The sequence below is a fragment of the Somniosus microcephalus genome, chromosome 14 (genome assembly GCF_052327205.1).
Source record: "Somniosus microcephalus isolate GS21.2 chromosome 14, FLI_Smic_1.0, whole genome shotgun sequence".
Taxonomy (NCBI): Eukaryota; Metazoa; Chordata; class Chondrichthyes; order Squaliformes; family Somniosidae; genus Somniosus; species Somniosus microcephalus.
This window is the reverse complement of record NC_141000.1, coordinates 102791642-102809352: the sequence shown is the minus strand read 5'-3', so window position 1 is coordinate 102809352 and position 17711 is coordinate 102791642. Positions and strand designations below refer to the sequence as shown.

At 42.8% G+C, this 17711-nt stretch overlaps 1 protein-coding gene across 4 annotated transcripts in view; it reads right to left on the bottom strand.

Moving 5' to 3' along the window:
• sonb (SON DNA and RNA binding protein b) overlaps positions 1 to 17711 on the bottom strand; it is a 58114-nt gene that overhangs the window by 40087 nt on the left and 316 nt on the right. For 3 of the 4 annotated variants that reach the window (XR_015080868.1, XM_086007095.1, XM_086007092.1), the window contains exons 2-5: positions 8493 to 8659; positions 3198 to 4511; positions 2369 to 2529; positions 668 to 802 (exon numbers count right to left, since the gene is read on the bottom strand). Coding sequence is in view for 3 of the 4 variants with exons in the window: in XM_086007095.1 (XP_085863221.1) it covers positions 668 to 802; positions 2369 to 2529; positions 3198 to 4511; positions 8493 to 8659 (1777 nt within the window). In the remaining variant the exon portion in view is untranslated. Of the gene's footprint in view, positions 1 to 667; positions 803 to 2368; positions 2530 to 3197; positions 4512 to 8492; positions 8660 to 10296; positions 10476 to 17711 lie in introns of those variants that run through there. The other variant, XM_086007094.1, reaches the window with a different exon arrangement.

Here is a 17711-nt window from a genome sequence, read left to right as displayed (position 1 = left end):
TCCGGGTAAATTCTCCAATCAGAGAATTTGTGGGCTGTGTGCAAGCAATTTCCCAACAAGTGCTCCCTTTAGGCGACGCTCCATGCTGGGAGCTCAAAATTGGGGAATTTATTCTCTTATGTAATATCACTGTGTTCTAGATTTATTATTTCATACTTTTTTTAGCCACCCCCACTCCCGTCAAAATTTCTCTGCCTCCTGAAGGCACTGACTTACACTGCAGTATGGTTCCTAGGACACTGGCTATCCTAAAGTACCATAAACAAGTGGCCATTCTTCACATCGGAGTCCACTGAGCATCAACGGGCACTAATCCAAGCCCAATCCTGTTCTCACCCGACATTCGCATGTGCACTTTCCAGTAGGATCACCAAACCATGATTAGGATGCTGGCTGACTTTTCCAATATATACCATAGGGCTGCTGAAACCAATGCTTAAAATGCCAATGGTCACCCTGGCTGAGATCAGCTAACTGAGCATTGACAGAGAATTGAACCTGGGACCTTCTGGTGTGCATGGCTTTGTGCTACAACAGTCATTGCTCTTAACCGTTAGGCAATCGGGAGGGGGGAACTATCTATATTTATTACATCCAGTAGCTGATAATAGAGAAAACACCAAATAAGCTACTTCTAAATGGCTTGCAAAAATGCATTATTACTTACATTTAAGCTGAAAGAAATGGGTTTCAGTTCATTAACTTTAATTGGTTGATTATTGAATGGTTCATCTTCTTCAGAGACATGAGATTCGTTACCCAATTCATTATCATCGTTGCTCTCAACAATTTTCTTGCATTTCTACAGAAGGAATACCCAGATAATTCACAAAAAGATGAATATAAACATTGAAAAAGGAAACAATCACTATTATAGATATTACAATGAAATCCTTTACTCTCCAAGGCGAGGAAACACAATGTAGAGTTGTGGGTTATCAGTTTTATCCTACAACAGCGCCTCTGATGGCTCAGTTGGTAAATTTGATGCTTGGTGAGAATTTGAGCCAGACAAAAAGGGTCCCAGGTTTTGGCCTTCATGGCAGCAGTGGACCACAACTGGCTTATATACCCTTGGATTAGTGAGGAGAATAAGGGTGGGGTGGGAAAACAGCCAGGGCTCCCACTCCTGATAGCTATCCAGTGAAACTTGCTAGAAAGTACACGTGTAACAAATGTTCCCTCTAACTTTGTTTGGCCCAGTGTGGTTTTTATATTGAAAAGTTGGCAAGCCGGCTGCACGGGTTCTCTGGAGCGCTGCGCGGCCACACAGCTTACAGGGAACCATACCCAGCGTGAGTCAGACCCTTGTTAAAGGGAGACATTAGAGGGAGCAAAAAAATAAATTCCAAGTGGGCTGATCTCATGAGTGATGAAAGTATAAGCAAGTTTAATCAGTGGGTTCAATCAGGTTGTTTATGCCAAATATTAATGAATGCTTGGAATCCTAGAAGTTATATATGCACGCATTAAATTTATAAATGTAGTTTACTGAATGGTTGTAGATATAATTGTGAATTTTTTTCAGTGCCATCTATTCTCCACTGTTATGTCATTTCCATGAAACACTGAATTTGTTTCTAACTCACATGCCCCCTGAAAGAGATAGTTAAAATGTTTTCTATAGAGAGATGGGGAAATATTTTGTACAGACAACACTTCCTCGAGCCTTTTGTTCTCATTTTATTGTTTTGACAATAAAGAAACGTGTCTTCACATCCTACTTAAGTGAAAAAAGACAGTGCAGGGGATATGAAAATAAGACTACTGCTGTTTCTAATGTTCTAAAATCACCTGGAGATAGTCGGTTTTCCCCTTCCTCCTCCCCTCTCACCTCAGCAACACAGAGGGGGAGCAGAGATGAAAAAAAATTGATCCTCCTGCTAAACTGATTTCAGCCCCTTTGGGCAAGGCTTCATGCTTGGAGCACAAAATCAAAGCAGTTACCCTCTGATGTAATATCATTGTTTTATAGGCTTATCATCACTTTCAGACATCTCTTTTGTTAAACCTCCTCTACAATCTCCCACCCCCTTTCTCCTGACTCATGCTGCAGTACGGTTCCACGGACACTGGCTGCCCTCCAGCACCCTGGTCATACTTCACATTTGAGTCCACACAATGAGGGTGGAGTTCCCAATCAGCTATGCGGAGCCACGATTTGTAGAAAAACAAATTTAGACTAAGAGTCGTCCCCAGGTCACTGCTATGCATCTTCAAACAGCCAGCTCAGGGGGACTTCGACAAAAGATCTGGCAATAGGTTGTGTTCCTTCCAGTGCTTTAAGCCACAGGTAACATATGGCCTGTAGAAATCAGAAGGCATTACATGGTCATAAAAAACTGCAAGGAAGAAATTTATTATTTACCTCTGTGAGTTCTTGTATTGATGAACAACTTATTTTTTTGGTGATCACTTCTTTTTTAACAAGGGGCACAATAGGTTTCAGGTTTGCTGGCAAAGGCATTCCAGCTTTGGCACACATGGCTGCAGCATTGGCTTTTGCTATCTCTAGCAACTGTGCTTTATCTGCAAGAAACATAAATCCTCAGTATATTTTTGAACAGTTCTGGAACACAGTAACTTACATAGTTTTTGCTCTCCCCCCAAAAAAGTCTTTTTCAAAGCGGTAGAATTGGTTACCCGGAATTACAATTCTCTTAAATATAGTTCTCATTAATTAACCAAAGGTTCACAATAGCACAAACTGTAATGAGTCAATTTTCAGGAATCAAGGAAAGGCTCCATTATTAAGCGCATGTTCACTCAAAGAGTACTGGGTGGTGTAAAAGGTTAACCACACTGTCCTTCTATTTCTGGGTCCTGGGATTGAATCCAGCAGATGCTGATGGGATGACGGTCCCTCTTCTTTACTAGGTGTACGAGTCTTACTTGAAGCAAATCTGGGCAACGTCAATACAATTCAAGTGGTTTCTGTGGTCAAGCAAACTCAAATGCCATAAAAATAGCAGATGTGGAAAAGGCAAATATTCACATAGTAGGTGGTAGTCGCTGAAGTTGGGGTACACTGTTGGGTAGTGCTGACCGAATGTTTTTATTCCCAGTATTGCTTTAATCGCAAAGTAAATTCTAGCTCTTCATTCCCCACCATGAAAAAGTCATCCCCAGTTATTTCTTGATGAGGAAGTAAAGCAGGGAAGAAACCTACTGCACATTAAAAAAAAGTTGTGTCTTACCCAAGTCGGTGAGGCGCTCAGGCGTTCTGCTGGTGCTCTTTCTTCTTAAAGGAGATCTCCTCCGCCAATCAGGTGACCGCCGTGTTCTCGCAAGCCTACTATGGTATCCTCTAGAAGTTGATCGGTGACGTCTCCTGTCAGTGGACCTTGATCTAGGTCTTGGTGAGCGTGATCGTTTGACTCTGGATTTTGATCTCCGGGGAGATCCGGAACGAGTCCTACTCCTGTGTTTTGAATGTGAACACGACCTAGAACAATGCCGTGATTTTGATTTCTGTTTGGTCCTTGCTATAGACTGTGATCTTGATCTATGGTGTAACCTTAAAGGAGACCGAGATTTTGATTTCGATCGTTGTTCATTCTTTGCTATAGAACGAGACCTAGACTGTTTCCTTTTAGACTTTGGGGATGATTCTGTGTGTTTCTTCTGTTCTCTTGAGGTTGACTTTGACCTATGACGAGCTGGTGACAGCCTTTTCCTGGAACAGGAACTCTGGGATGTATGATGTCGACTGCTTGAGCTGGCACACGATTTCTTTGTAGGAGAATGTTGAGAGGGGGAATGTAATTGGGACTTGCGATGTTTCGTCGACTTTGAATGAGATCTTGACCGACTTCTTTTTGTTCTCCTTGCCTCCGTTGTGTCATTTTTACCCTTTTCTTCACCAGTCTGAGTAGACTTTGACTGTACATTGTCCAAACCTCTACTATGAACCAATCTGGATTCTTGGTTCTGTTCACCAGCTGATGCTGCAGCCAATAATCCAGAAACATTTCCAACAGTAGTCCATTCCGTACCAATATTCGTGTCAGCAGCACGGTTCTCTTTTACATGCAGATCTTTGTTACAATTGTCCTGTAACAATGGTTTTTCAGCCACAGAGCATTCTTTCCCAACTCCCACTGTTACAACAGTATTTGTGTCAGCTGCTTCATCAAATATATTTTTATTTGGCCCAGTGCTGCCTGATTTTGTCAAAAGGGAGAGATTATTGCTCTTCTTTCTGCTACTACATTCATTGTTTAAAGGTGACTTAGATTGGGACTTTGACCGAGATCGCGATTGTAACTGTAAGCCAGACTGTGATTTCAGACTCGACTGAGATCCTGAGCGAGACTTAGAGTGGTCTCTCTTCTTTTCGTCTTTTTCCTTCCTCTTCTTTTTCTTCTTCTTTTTACTTTTGTGCTTGTGGTGATGCTGGTGTTTATGTTTTTTGCTTTTCCTTGTTGGAGTTGCATTATCTTCTTTGTTATCCGAAGCTGGGCATTTAATTTGTTCTGTTAGACTGTCCACAGCCATATTCTCTTTATTATCTGAATAAAAACAAAAAGAAAAATTTAGAGGAAACCGCCACCATAAACATTCAAACCATAACAAGTTCAATTTTCCTTTGAACCAAAAATTGATGTACATAAAATTTTTAAAAATCAGAATCAAAAACATACCATATATTTGTGCATTAATCAGTCAGAAGAATTCCACAGAAATTATATGATTGACAAAATAAAATATATTGGACACTCTGCACTGTCCTTGTACTAGTTGGCTTGATGTCAAATAACTTAACTAATTAGTTTAAAAACAAAATTCCTCTGCGAGAGATAAAAGTATTATTTTTCTTTTATTTTAGCACAATCCTTATCTAGCTTGTCTGGTCTCGATTCAGATCGCCCGAAATGTCAGATGCAACAGTAAACCCATCACATCATAGTGTCCCACATACTGCTGAAATACGGAATTAGACTACGTGTGTGGGGGGCCAGGGGAAATAGTACATATGTTCGGCCATTATACAATACCAGGAATGCCACTCCACCTACTAAGTTTTTTTTATTCATTCTCAGGATGTGGGCTTCGCTGGCAAGGCCAGCATTTATTGGCCATTCCTAATTGAACCGCTGCAATCCGTGTGGATTATAGTTTTTTGTAGCGGTTTTTGATACAACTGAGTGGCTTGCAAGGCCATTTCAGAGGGCAGTTATTGCTGTAGGTCTGGAGTCACATATAGACCAGACTAGGTAAGGACGACTCATTAGTGAACCAGTTGGGTTTTTAATGACAATCCGGTAGTCACCGTTACTGATACTAGCTTTTTAATTCCAGGTTTATTTAATTGAAATTTAAATTCCCCAGCTGCCATGATGGGATTTGAACTCACGTCTCTGGATCATTAGTCCAGACCTCTGGATTACTAATCCCGTAACATAACCACTATGGCTACCGTACCCGTAGTTTAATTTGCAGATCGATGGTGACAGAACTGCAATTGCACTGCTATCAATGACAACTGAAGCATACCAGCAGATCTTCCGTGCTGTTGCTGATGGAAAGAGAGAGGAGATGCTGTTTTAAAAAGGCAGGAGCATTAACGTAACACGCAATTATCATGCTCCTGAAAACGTTATGCTGTAAATAGGCATATCGTGAGAGGAGTTAAAGCAGTGTTGTCCAATAGAAAGCACTGATTAGTCACAAGTGTGGCTACGGTGACACCGTTTTAACCACATGAACTCATTTTAGTAGAAAACGCCTTTTATACACATACAACGCAGGGAGATGTACTTCACATGCGTACATTTACTTAAACATTTACCACCATTCAATGCAAAGCTTTGCAGTCTTTCTCGTTCAACAGTTTGGAAATTTGGCATGAATTTATCACACACATTGACATGAATCAACTGAGCAGCCTGCGGGTGGCGCTGTCCAGGGAGAGTATAAATACTCGGGCACAGCTTGCGCAGGACATTCTGAACAGGAACTAGTGAAGGACACAACCAGACCTCCATGTTGTAAAACAGTTGATTAAAGCTTTGTTTAACGCTTAGACCAAGTGCCTAGTAGTTTTCTTACGTCACACATCACATCTTAGTGCAGCTTCTAGGTTTTTGTTCAGCAGTTGTGAGCGGTACTTTGACTTCATCAGAGTGATTGCTGAAAATATTGACTCGCACAGCTAAGTTGAGACAAACATGGCACACAGCTTGGCAGTGGCAATTCTCACAGCCAGATAGTCGCCTCCAGTCAAGGCATTTTGCTATATTTTCAGCAGAGTTTGTCTCAGTCGTGTATCCACTTGGCAGTGTCAGATCAAATCAATCTCCTGTCCAGAGAGAGCAGTTCCACTAGTTTTTGGAAGTTCCCAATGTCAATGCAGAATGGATCTTTCATGAACTGAAAGGCCAGACTGAAACTGTGGAAATCAGCAAATCTCTTCTCAAAATTTTCCAGAATATTTAGAAGCCAAGCTGCATAATGATCTCTCGCTAAATCATGGTCAGCCACATAATCGCTGCAAAGTTTGGAAAGGAGTAAAGCATTGCTCTTCCATTTGGCGAATGAACAGTTTCTGCTTTGCCTTAAATTCTGTCACATACCAGTCAAGATCACAAACTGTCCTTTCTTTACCCTGTAGTTTCACATTCATTTCATTCAGGTGACTATTGATATCATTGAGAAAGAACAAATCACACTTCCAAGCTTTATTTACCATTTCTAAAAAGTTCTCCAGTTTCCATTCCTCGTCAAGGAAATCTCTGATGGTTGCAGGTTTGACAAACCTTTCCAACACTTTGCCCCGATCAAGCCAGCGCACATTCGTGAAGCACACAATTTCTGAATAAGAGGCATCAGTCTCTGTCTGCAGCGCAATATACTGACATTTTAGCACGTTGGATCAGATAAAATTGACAGCGTTTCCAACCGTTTTCATCGCATCTTTCAATGAACCATCACCTGCAGTCCGAGAGTACGGCTCGTGGTGAAAGAAGACCAGCTGCGTGTTTTCAGGGCAACAAAGCCAGAGGTTCAACCAATCATAGCAGATGCAGCATCAGTGGTAACAGGGACCAGATTGGCCAGGTACAGCTTAAACCTTTCGATGACAAGTTTTGCAGCAGCCAAAACATCAGACCCACATGTGCGATCTTTCAGTTCCGTAAGCACCAACAGCTCTTCTCTGTAACCCGGTGCAGTTGTATTAATACTGCTGGAAATGAGTTTATCACCAAAAATATGTATTTTTAATAAGGGTGTCCAGTCCTCCACCTATGAGTAACCTGATTTTAAAATGACTTAAAAAACTATACTGAACAATTTAATAGTTTTATTGGTGTACACAATACAGGACTTTTGGTACTGTTCAAAACTATCCTTCGTGAAACTATACTAAAAAATGTCATATTTGGTAATCAGGCATACCAGAACTGTGGTCCATAATATTGGGGATGGTTGCCTAGTGGTTATGGTACAGGAAACTTTCTGGTATCCGGCACGGACGGGACCGACGTGGTGCCGGTTCAGCAACAATTCCGGATAACCGAACGCTATAGTAAAAGATACGGACCTTAGAGCTCCGTATAAAGCAACAAACCCTGTTGCTTAGCAACAGCTTCAGAACAACGTCCACAAGTTGCAAGCGTCTCTGTAGCTTAGCAACAGCTGCAGCCAAATCCTTGCCTTCCTCCATTTGTTGCTGTGCATGTAATAAAAGTTATAAAAGCTACCTGAAACCGACTCCCGAGTTTTGCCGGTTAACCGACATTTCCGGTTTTTTAGGGGCCGGTCAATCGAAAGTTTCCTGTACTACCTAGCAACCCAGAGGTTGAGAGTTCAAATCCCACCAGGGCAAATTGTGAAACTGAATTCATAAAATCTGGCCTAGCACCAGCATAATGACCATGAAAGCTGGCGGACTATCAATAAAAATACAACTGACTCCTACCCGTCTGGTCTTCCCACGTAACCCGTGTCCTACAATATGTGGTTGATTCTTAATGTCTTCTTAAGTGGCCACTCAGTTGTAAATGTAACAATAAGAGCAATGGCTAAGATGCCTATCAGCAAGGACCTGGACATTGTATCAGGACAAGACACAGGCAATCCCTGCAACATCTGAAGCTTGGTGTCCAAGTTTGAAGAGCTGTCCCACAGACTAGCCAAGTAACAGCTTGATGAAGTCGTACTCACATCTTTCAGTCAACATCCCAAACTCCTGACCTAGTGGTATACAAACGGATAGGATGTGGTCCTGGGAGTCTTAAGATGGACCCCTGACCCCTTGAAGTCTCTGACAAGGCCAGGGAAAGTGTATTATAAAAGTATTTTTTAAGGGCATAGACGACACTACACAGTTAAAGACCCCCATTAAAAAGTATACAAGAATGCATTTTTCCTTCAAACCAGATGATTCATCAGTTCTCGTCCTACGTGACAGAGCATGCCTCAATGGTGTGAAAAGTAGAAGAAAAAAAGATAGGAAATGGGAGTAGGGGAGAAAGAGGATCTATACTCACCAGGATTATCACTTTGTTGTTCATCTAGAAAGCCAGATAATGCATGATCATTATTATTCACAATCAGTTCCTCCTGTGCATCCACAGTGGTACCAGCCACATCTTCAGACACCTTTGGCTCCACTACAGGTTTAATTTCACCATTTGCCTCGTTGATCACCTTTACACTAGAAAAGTAAAGAAAACTATAGTGTACAATTGGCAAAACTTCGCTTAAAACTCCAAATATTTTCATGGTTACAGTCTTGTTGAAGCCATTGTTGTGGCCAAAATAGTTATTATAAAGTTTTAACCATTTATCCGTATGCACTGAAATAACACGTGTTGTAAATTTAAAGTATAACATGCTGAGTTCTCCACGCCCCCAAGTGGCCATGTCCATTATTTATGCACAAGCCTCGGGTGTGATTGCCAGCAGACATTCAACTGCAGGGAATAACAGTCAAGCCAGATTCTGTCCTCACCTGACATCCATACGACTTTCAGAGAATGCTACAACTGACAGAATAACATATGATTATCAATCAATATTTGGAGAGAATTTTATAACCCAGAAATAATGTGGTGGCATTTAAGTTCTCTACAAATGCTATGGAAAATTCACACTCTCTTCCAAGACAGAGTGACATTAAACTGGTTTTCCTCAGGGAGAAAAATTGCTCCTGGCAACTTGTGGCGCATCTTCTTACTGTGCGCCTCAGTAATCGACGGTGAGTTTGTATCTAATGGTCACATACAGAACACCGGATCTCTATTGTATCATCAAGGGAATGCTTCCAAGAGGGAAATAAATTAGCAGCATGGCAAGATCAAGAACAGGACTGGCAGGGTTTGAAGCAGAATTTTATTCAGGGATTTGTGACGGCCCCACCCCAATTTTGAAGATGACAACTCAAATGGAGGTACAATGCCACAGATAGCAGCAGCTGCCGTGTATGTTATCCAAGTATTCATTGGTGAATGGATGATACAATTGTTGGGATCATCAAAGTTTAGCCCAAACTGGCCCTGGTTTAGTGCCACACCATAAATTAACTTATACACTGAGTATCAATGAGCCATAGAAAATACATTTTAAAATTGTGAGTTTGGATTAGGTTTCTATAAAATCTCAATTAGCCACCAACTAACAGATCTCCAATTCAGGAACTGGCAGTCAATAATCGTGCCACGTGCCCACTGTAGTGCCGGTTACTTTGTAGCATACCAATAAAGTTATGGGAAAAACGTACCTGCAATAGAAATCAAGTACACATTTAAATGTATGTTCAAGTCACACACTGGGTTGATACGATCTGGAACGCACTACCTGAAAGGGTGGTGGAAGCAGATTCCATAGGAACTTTCAAAAAAGCAATTGGACGTGGACTTGAAGAGGACTGATTTGCAGGGCTATGGGGAAGAGGCTGGGTGTGGGGCTAAACTGGATCGCTCTTTCAAAGAGCCGGCACAGGCACGTCGGGCCGAATGGCCTCCCTCTGCGCTGTAAGATTCTACGACGTGGTATATACACACTCTACAGTGGGATGAATCATCTTGAAACAGATCCCGGAGAACCCGCCCTCCAATCCTTTTTCTGCCTCCTAATCCGATTTAACATGGCACAGTGACAAACTAAGCCAACTGTAATTATTATATCTGATCTGGGATAACCTTGGCTCAGCACAGGACTGACAAAACTAATCATGCTTTAACATTATCTTGAAAATTGTGTACTGCTTCTTTCAAAAAGCTATCCGACTAAAATTGAGACTGTTATTCTCAGCACCTGTCTCTCTTCCTTTCAGAGCCCCATTAAACCTACCTCTTTGACCAAGCTTTTAGTCACTCATCCTAATATCTCCTTCTTTTGCTCGGTGTCAGTATTTGTCTGATTACTTTCCTGTGAAGAGCCTTGGGATGTTTACCTATGTTAAAGGCACAATATAAATGCAAGTTGTTGCTAGTGGTGGAATGACTCATTTTCTTTAAGTGGAGAGTGACAGAACAACTGTATTGAAAAAATGTGACAATCAATTCCACCACTAAAAATAAATGCTTACCAGGATCAGACACATTAGTGAACCAAAGTTGTTACTTTACTGTGTGCTGTCATGGCAACAAGAACAGATTGCTTTTTTTTTAAATCTCAAGAGATAACCCAAGTTTGCAAGGACAATATTTATAATTATATTGCTACGTTTTTCTTGTCAACAGTTCAAATGGGCATAGCAAGAAAATTTCACAGTGCCCATTACATTTTACTGAAAGCTCAGTGAAACAAATGCACTGCACTAACATTTCACACATCCACCATTACACGTCACTGAACTCCTAGTGACAACACCGTCAGGGTGCTTGAAACATAAACTTCAGGTCTGCCTATCTAATCCACCGAGCAGCTACAATCAAGATCTGTATAAAAACCATGAGGCCTTCGCGTTAATTCCTTCAGCTGCAGCCCACAATGTGAATTCCTCCGTGTCATGTAATCCAATCACATTGAGATTTTGGGTTTATTCCCACAGTGACAGAGAAGTTTCACTACTATTCACACAGGTTTTCTCAAATCATTGTTTAGCATTTTATTATTCTGATTTCAACATATTGTATGGCGAACACAAATGTTATATTTTGCTAATTTAGAGCAGTGATATCACTAGGCATTTTTCAGTATATAGGTACCAGTATACTATAGAAAAAAATTATATTAAAGCTAACACTTTTTAATGCTGTGCACTATTAATTCATTACCTCAACAGCTCTCAACGCTATCAACTAGTGACAGACCTGCAATCACCTATATTTCACCCAGGTGCAATATAGCTTGAATTGAATGGGCCCGGATTTTGTGATAGGAATAACTGTGAGCCTATCAGTGCTCACTGTTATTATGGAGTAAATTGGACAGCAACTTCCGGCGTCCACACATGTGCAGTTAAACACTTCACTGCACTGGTACCTCGCCAATAGATTCCGCATTAAAACACATGAAGGGCATGAAGTTGCGATACTTACCCACTAGATACCCTCTAAACATGCCAGAAAACATTATTGCTGGTGCATTCAGGTGCAAGTGAATTTTTAACTCCGTGATAAATCTTAATTACTGCCAAACAACCTCTCTGGCCCTGAAAATTTAATTTTACAAATGTGGAGTCTCATTCCTTCAGTATTTAATTATTGTTGGAGATTTTTTTTAATTTAATTAAAATCTTTTTTAAACCTTTTCTTTGTCTCTTATCTCTCTTAATCCCATCTTTCTTTCACTCTCTTTAATTTGCTTTCTGTACATGATGTTACATTGAATTAAATATTCTAACTTACACTTCCTGGTTTAGACTCTGCAGGCTGGATTTTGTCAATGGGGAGCTTTTGGAGGCGGGACTCCCACTTATCGGGTTTTAGTCCCGCCTCCATCGACTTGTGGCCAACTCACACTATTTTCCCTTGATTGACCTTGTTAAGCCCACCCAGCGGGCTTAGCAGGTCAATTAAGGGAAAGCCAGTTACAGGTGACGTCAGCAAGTGCCGCTTCATCTGTCAAATACTGACAATATGTCTTCTAAGTTGTGTCTTTACTCAAGGCTCAATTAGAAAGCTTTCCTGAGCAGAAAGCAGAAGGTTGCAGCTTTTGACAGTTCAGCGGCCATTCTGCTTTCTGTGCCGGTGAGCTGAGGGACTCCCGAGACCTGAAGGGAGGAAGCCTGCAGGAAGAAGTAAAGGTAAGTAAAACTTATTAAAACACTTTACACACACCTCACACACTTACCTCTGTACACATGCACCCATTACTCACCTGCACACCGGACATCTCGGCCCCTCCAACCCCCGCAGACCGACAGCCTGCCTCGCTGACCCTGGCGAGGTTCGGAGCTGTCGGGAAGCCCACACTTCAGGGCTCAAAATAGGGATTAGCCAAAAAACTGCCTGTTAACTACCTGTTAACAGGCAGTTAATTGGCATTCATCCCCTTCCCACCTCGGGTTGGCTACCCGCCTCCTGGCAAGATGGCATGGAGGAGGGTTGGGCACCCGCCCCCAAATTCTGCCATTTTCCCGGCAGTCCTGCCTCCAAACCCGCCTCCCCAGGGCTGGCAAAATCCAGCCCTGCGTGTCTCAGTGAGGATTCTTCAATTTGATTGGTTGAAGAGACATGCTGTTGCTTGTCCTGCTCACACATGCCACAGATCCCCCTGTAGAGGGCGCCACACTGAAAAGGATCTCTAAATACCGTAACTTGCCGCTCAAAAGCCCACGAAAAGTCTGCGGGCAACTGTAAGCGTGATGAACGGCAAGCACTGTTCCTTCGTCACTGACCGCAAAATCTGGGCCACGCTCTTCAATCGTACTGCGGAGTGCTTTTCACAGTTCAAATGCAAATAGATCAAAACAAATTTATATCCCCACCATTATACTTTACACAACACTGTGGAGGATCCCATAACTTGACTCATGGCAAATATAAAATACAAGTTTATAATATTGGACACACAATGGAGCTCAGGTTATGTTACCCCAAAAAATCCACAAGCAACAGCAGACTAATACCTTACAAGCTACTGTAGCATTCATCCATTATTAGGTCTAACTCATGAGGAAGGCACGTACTGACTGGAGCGCCAACATGTTAATGGGGAGTCCAACTTGCCAATCTCAGCCACACTGCTGTAGAAGGAAAATTGGAGGAAAAACCATCGGTGGAGTGCTATTGTGCACCACCTGGTAACCATCGCAAGTGAGGCAGAGCCCAGGGAGCAGCAAGTGCGCAGCCCAGTTAGACCAGAACGGGAAAGGATAAAACCAACTGGGGAAGAGGCAATAACATACCCTACAATTATATAATAAAATAGCCTTTTAAAAAAATCAAGTAATCTTTCTTATAGTTCTTCCCCCCCCCCCCCCCCAACACACACACACACCCATCAACTCATATACACATACTAGTAAAAAAAAAGTGGTCAAGGTAATTGAATTTAAAAGGCTGAGACAGTAAAGAGTGGGCTGTACCCGGACATCATGAAATCACAGCACCTATCAGCAGCTGATGACGGGGTACATCCAAAATATTAACTTTGCTGATGCTGAATGACCTGTGTATTTTTAGTTTTTATTTCAGATCTCTAGTATTTGCAGGTTTTATTCCCCTTTTCATCGGGAAACTAATGTTTAAAAGGACTCTACCTCCATTAAGAAGTGTTTGACAAGCCTTTTCTCATTTACTTACACACGAGGCAATAATATAAATCAAGTTGCGCGAGCATAAGTTCATTGTGAAAAAATGGCATTGGTTCCTTGCCATTCCCAATCCCCAAAAAGGGTTTGCCCAACATGTTCTTATGCATTAATGAGGCATACCCAAGGAACAGTTAGAGGTTATAGGTGATGACTGGTTGGATGAGCCAAAGATGGGCTGAAATATTTACAAGAATGGTTCCAGGGATGAGGGACTTCAGTTACGTGGATAGACTGGAGAGGCTGGGATTGTTCTCCTGAGAGCAGAGAAAGTTGAGGGGAGATTTGATAGAGGTGTTCAAAATCATGAGGGGTCTAGACAGAGTATATAGAGAGAAACTGTTCCCATTGGCAGAAGGGTCGAGAACCAGAGGACACAGATTTAAGGTGATTGGCAGGTCCAAAGGCGACATGAGGAAAACCTTTTTTTTTTTTTTTTTATTAAACGCAGCGAGTTGTTGTGATCTGGAATGCACTGCCTGAAAGGGTGGTGGAGGCAGATTCAATCGTGGCTTTCAATGGGGAATTGGATAAGTACCTGAAGGGAAACAATTTGCAGGGCTACGGAAAAAGGGCAGGTGAGTGGGACTAGCTGAGGTGCTCTTGCAGAGAGCCGGCACGGGCTCGACGGGCCAAATTGCTGTGCTGTAACCATTCTAGGATAGGCCTCCTTTATCTGTATTTATTATCCTGTGATCTTCTAAACTTGATGTAAATATTTTATTTCTTTACTATTTACCAAAATATGTTTCCATATTGTTATTGATGTATTTTTATGAACATGAAGGGGGAAACCTCTACAGAAAAATGCAACAAATAAGAATGGAGCAAGCTTCACTGAGTCAACTGGGATCAAAGAGACTCCAATACACACAAGGATTCATTATGAATAAAATACATGGGAGTCACATGATTTCTTTTCATTTTGTTCCTTTTTGCTGTAGGTGTGTGCACGGTGCCAGACCAAAACCAGGGTTACAGCATCACACCAAAAAAGGTGTACTTTGTTTTCCCAACTAAAGGTTATAAAGTAAAATACAATACACATGAGCCCTCTCCTATATGGTCACGAGCGAGCTATTGGTCAATATATGCAGGTTTTGCACCACTCCAATGCAGCTTCAGCATCACAACAATTCAAAATGAGCAGTATAACTATAGATGAACTGGCATTGGTTCTGTGCTAGGCGAGATACCACATGAAGCTCAACAGCATTTCAGCTGCACACAATTTGCAGTTATACTGCAACCATTATACCAAAGCAAAGCTAACTTATTAAAGTTTATATATTAAAAATAAGCCAGGTGTTCCTTGCTGCTGGACTGCATCTAAATTTCTCAACTAGTAAACATAGCTCTGTGCGCACATTTGGATATGCACATGCAGAGTTCTGCTCTTCCTCAATCCGAGTGGTGCATGTGGGGCAATACAATACAGACTCTAATCGGCACCAGTACAAAACAAGTACAGGGTAGTTGCAACATAATAGCACAAATAAATTACAACAGCTGAGAAAACATTGATGTTGAAGACTGGAACAGTAACTTACTAAATACTTTTTTGGTGAGGTGGGCTTGAAGAGGAATCTTCACAGCAGCTTCAACGTAGTAAATGTCAGATGACATAGTGGCCCTGAAATTGCAGTGTGTATGACGGCATACTCTCAGACTACACCGTCGTATTCCCTTTGAAATCCACCGCAAGTTCAGGATTGCTGCATGCTCGAAATCCGGAACTTGCGGCCTGTCAGTGCAAGCGTTGACAGGCCATCCGCAGGGCCACGAGAAAGCAATCGCTGGCGCAGAGTTGAGCTATTTGCCCAGTGGCTGGCCAGCAATTGTGCACGGAAGTCTTACTGTTGATGCAAGCAGGCACAGGGCCAGTTTGCATCAGCGTAAGTGGATATCTAAGCCATTAATTAAACGTTACCATATCATAAATTATGTACGTACACTGTACGAAATGAGCTTATGCAAATATTGGCCCGGATTACAGTTTTAATAATGTATAAAATTAACCAAAAATTAAATTTTTAGTGAGGTTGGTGAAATGACAGTAATTATGAATAAAATTCCAATTTTTTAAATATTTGTTCATGGGATGTGGGCGTCGCTGGCAAGGCCAACATTTATTGCCTATCCCTAATTGCCCTTGAGAAGGTGGTGGCGAGCCGCCTTCTTGAACCGCTGCAGTCCTTGTCGTGAAGGTACTCCCACAATACTGTTAGGGAGGGAGTTCCAGGATTCTGACCCAGCGACAATGAAGGAACCATGATATACTTCCAAGTCAGGATGGCGTGTGACTTGGAGGGGAACTTGCAGGTGATGTTCCCATGCGCCTGCTGTCCTTGTCCTTCTAGGTGGAAGAGGTCGCGGGTTTGGGAGTTGCTGCAGTGCATCTTGTAGATGGTACACACTGCAGCCACGGTACACCGGTGGTGGCGGGAATGAATGTTTAAGGTGGTGGATGGGGTGCCAATCAGGCGGGCTGCTTTGTCCTGGTTGGTATCGAGCTTCTTGAGTGTTGTTGGAGCTGCACTCATCCAGACAAGTGGAGAGTATTCCATCACAGATCTGACTTATGCCTTGTAGATGGTGGAAAGGCTTTGGGGAGTCAGGAGGTGAGACACTCGCCGCAGAATACCCAGCCTCTGACCTGCTCTTGTTGCCACAGTATTTATGTGGCTGGTCCGGTTAAGCTTCTGGTCAATGGTGACCCCCCAGGATATTGATGGTGGGGGATTCGGCGATGGCAATGCATTTGAATGTCAAGGGGTGGTGGTTAGACACTCGCTTGTTAGAGATAGTCATTGCCTGGCACTTGTGTGGCACGAATGTTACTTGCCACTTATCAGCCCAAGCCTGAATGTCGTCCAGGTCCTGCTGCATGCAGGCATGGACTGCTTCATTATCTGAGGAGTTGCGAATGGCGCAGTCATCAGCGAACATCCCCACTTCTGACCTTCTGTACATTGTTTAATTATTAGATTTCGGGATACCATTGCATCTCATTAGGGGATTCCTTTCATAAATGATTGAAATGGAATTCTGCTTATTGGCTGGCGGACCAGGCTCACATGATCCCAGGTACGCTTCTGCACCGCCTGTGTCCCTGGGAGCCGTGGGCCATTAAGCTGCCCTCCACCTCGAGACCGCAACTTTTTGCAGTTTGGCTGCCAGCAGGTACTTTCATAATTCTTTCACCGGTCAGAGGCGTACTCTGGAGGTATTTCTAGCCCTATATGTTCACGTCGGCCAGCTATAGGTGGAAAAATGAACTTTTAAGTTATAAACTGCTACTGTTTCCAGGAATGGGGGGGGGAAGGGAAGGGGAAATAGGTCACTTCCAGAAGAGGCCAGCACCACAGCACAAGGTGAACCCAATTCAAACCAGTTTATATCTGAAATCAGAGATCTACAAAATAAAATGGCCTTCAGGATTAAACGTTTAGGCACGCCTATTTTTTTTTAATAGAAAAGTCAACGCTGACAAGATGACCAGATGCAGTGAATGCATATACTAAGATCTGTTCAACTTCCTGAAAAGGCTTTGAAGTAAACTGTGTAGATTTTATGTTTGACATGCCTTTTTTTAAGAGTTGGCGAAGTATTTTAATTACTGTGGGTGTTTTTTTCAAATGACTAGAATCTCAAACTTCTGAACAGGAATCGGAGTCACCTCCCTCCACCAAAAAACAAGAAAACGGCCGGGTTCGCAGGCTGCCTGGAGCGGGAGTGGAGGGAGCGCAGCAGGCCGGGGGCCGGGACGGGCCGCCCTCTCGGGTGCTGGCTGAGTGGAGCCGCCGCTCAGCCGAGCCGAGCGGCTCCCAGGACACGCCGGGTGTCTTCAACAGCAGGGCCGAGGCCGGCTTTCCGAGGCCGGCTTTCCGAGGCCAACAAAGGGAGCGGGTGCGAGTGAATGAAAGGGGCCGGATCGGTCTGACTCCAGCTCCGCCTCCCATTTCCACAGCCGCCGGGAGCAGCTCGAAAACGGTTTAAAATTCAC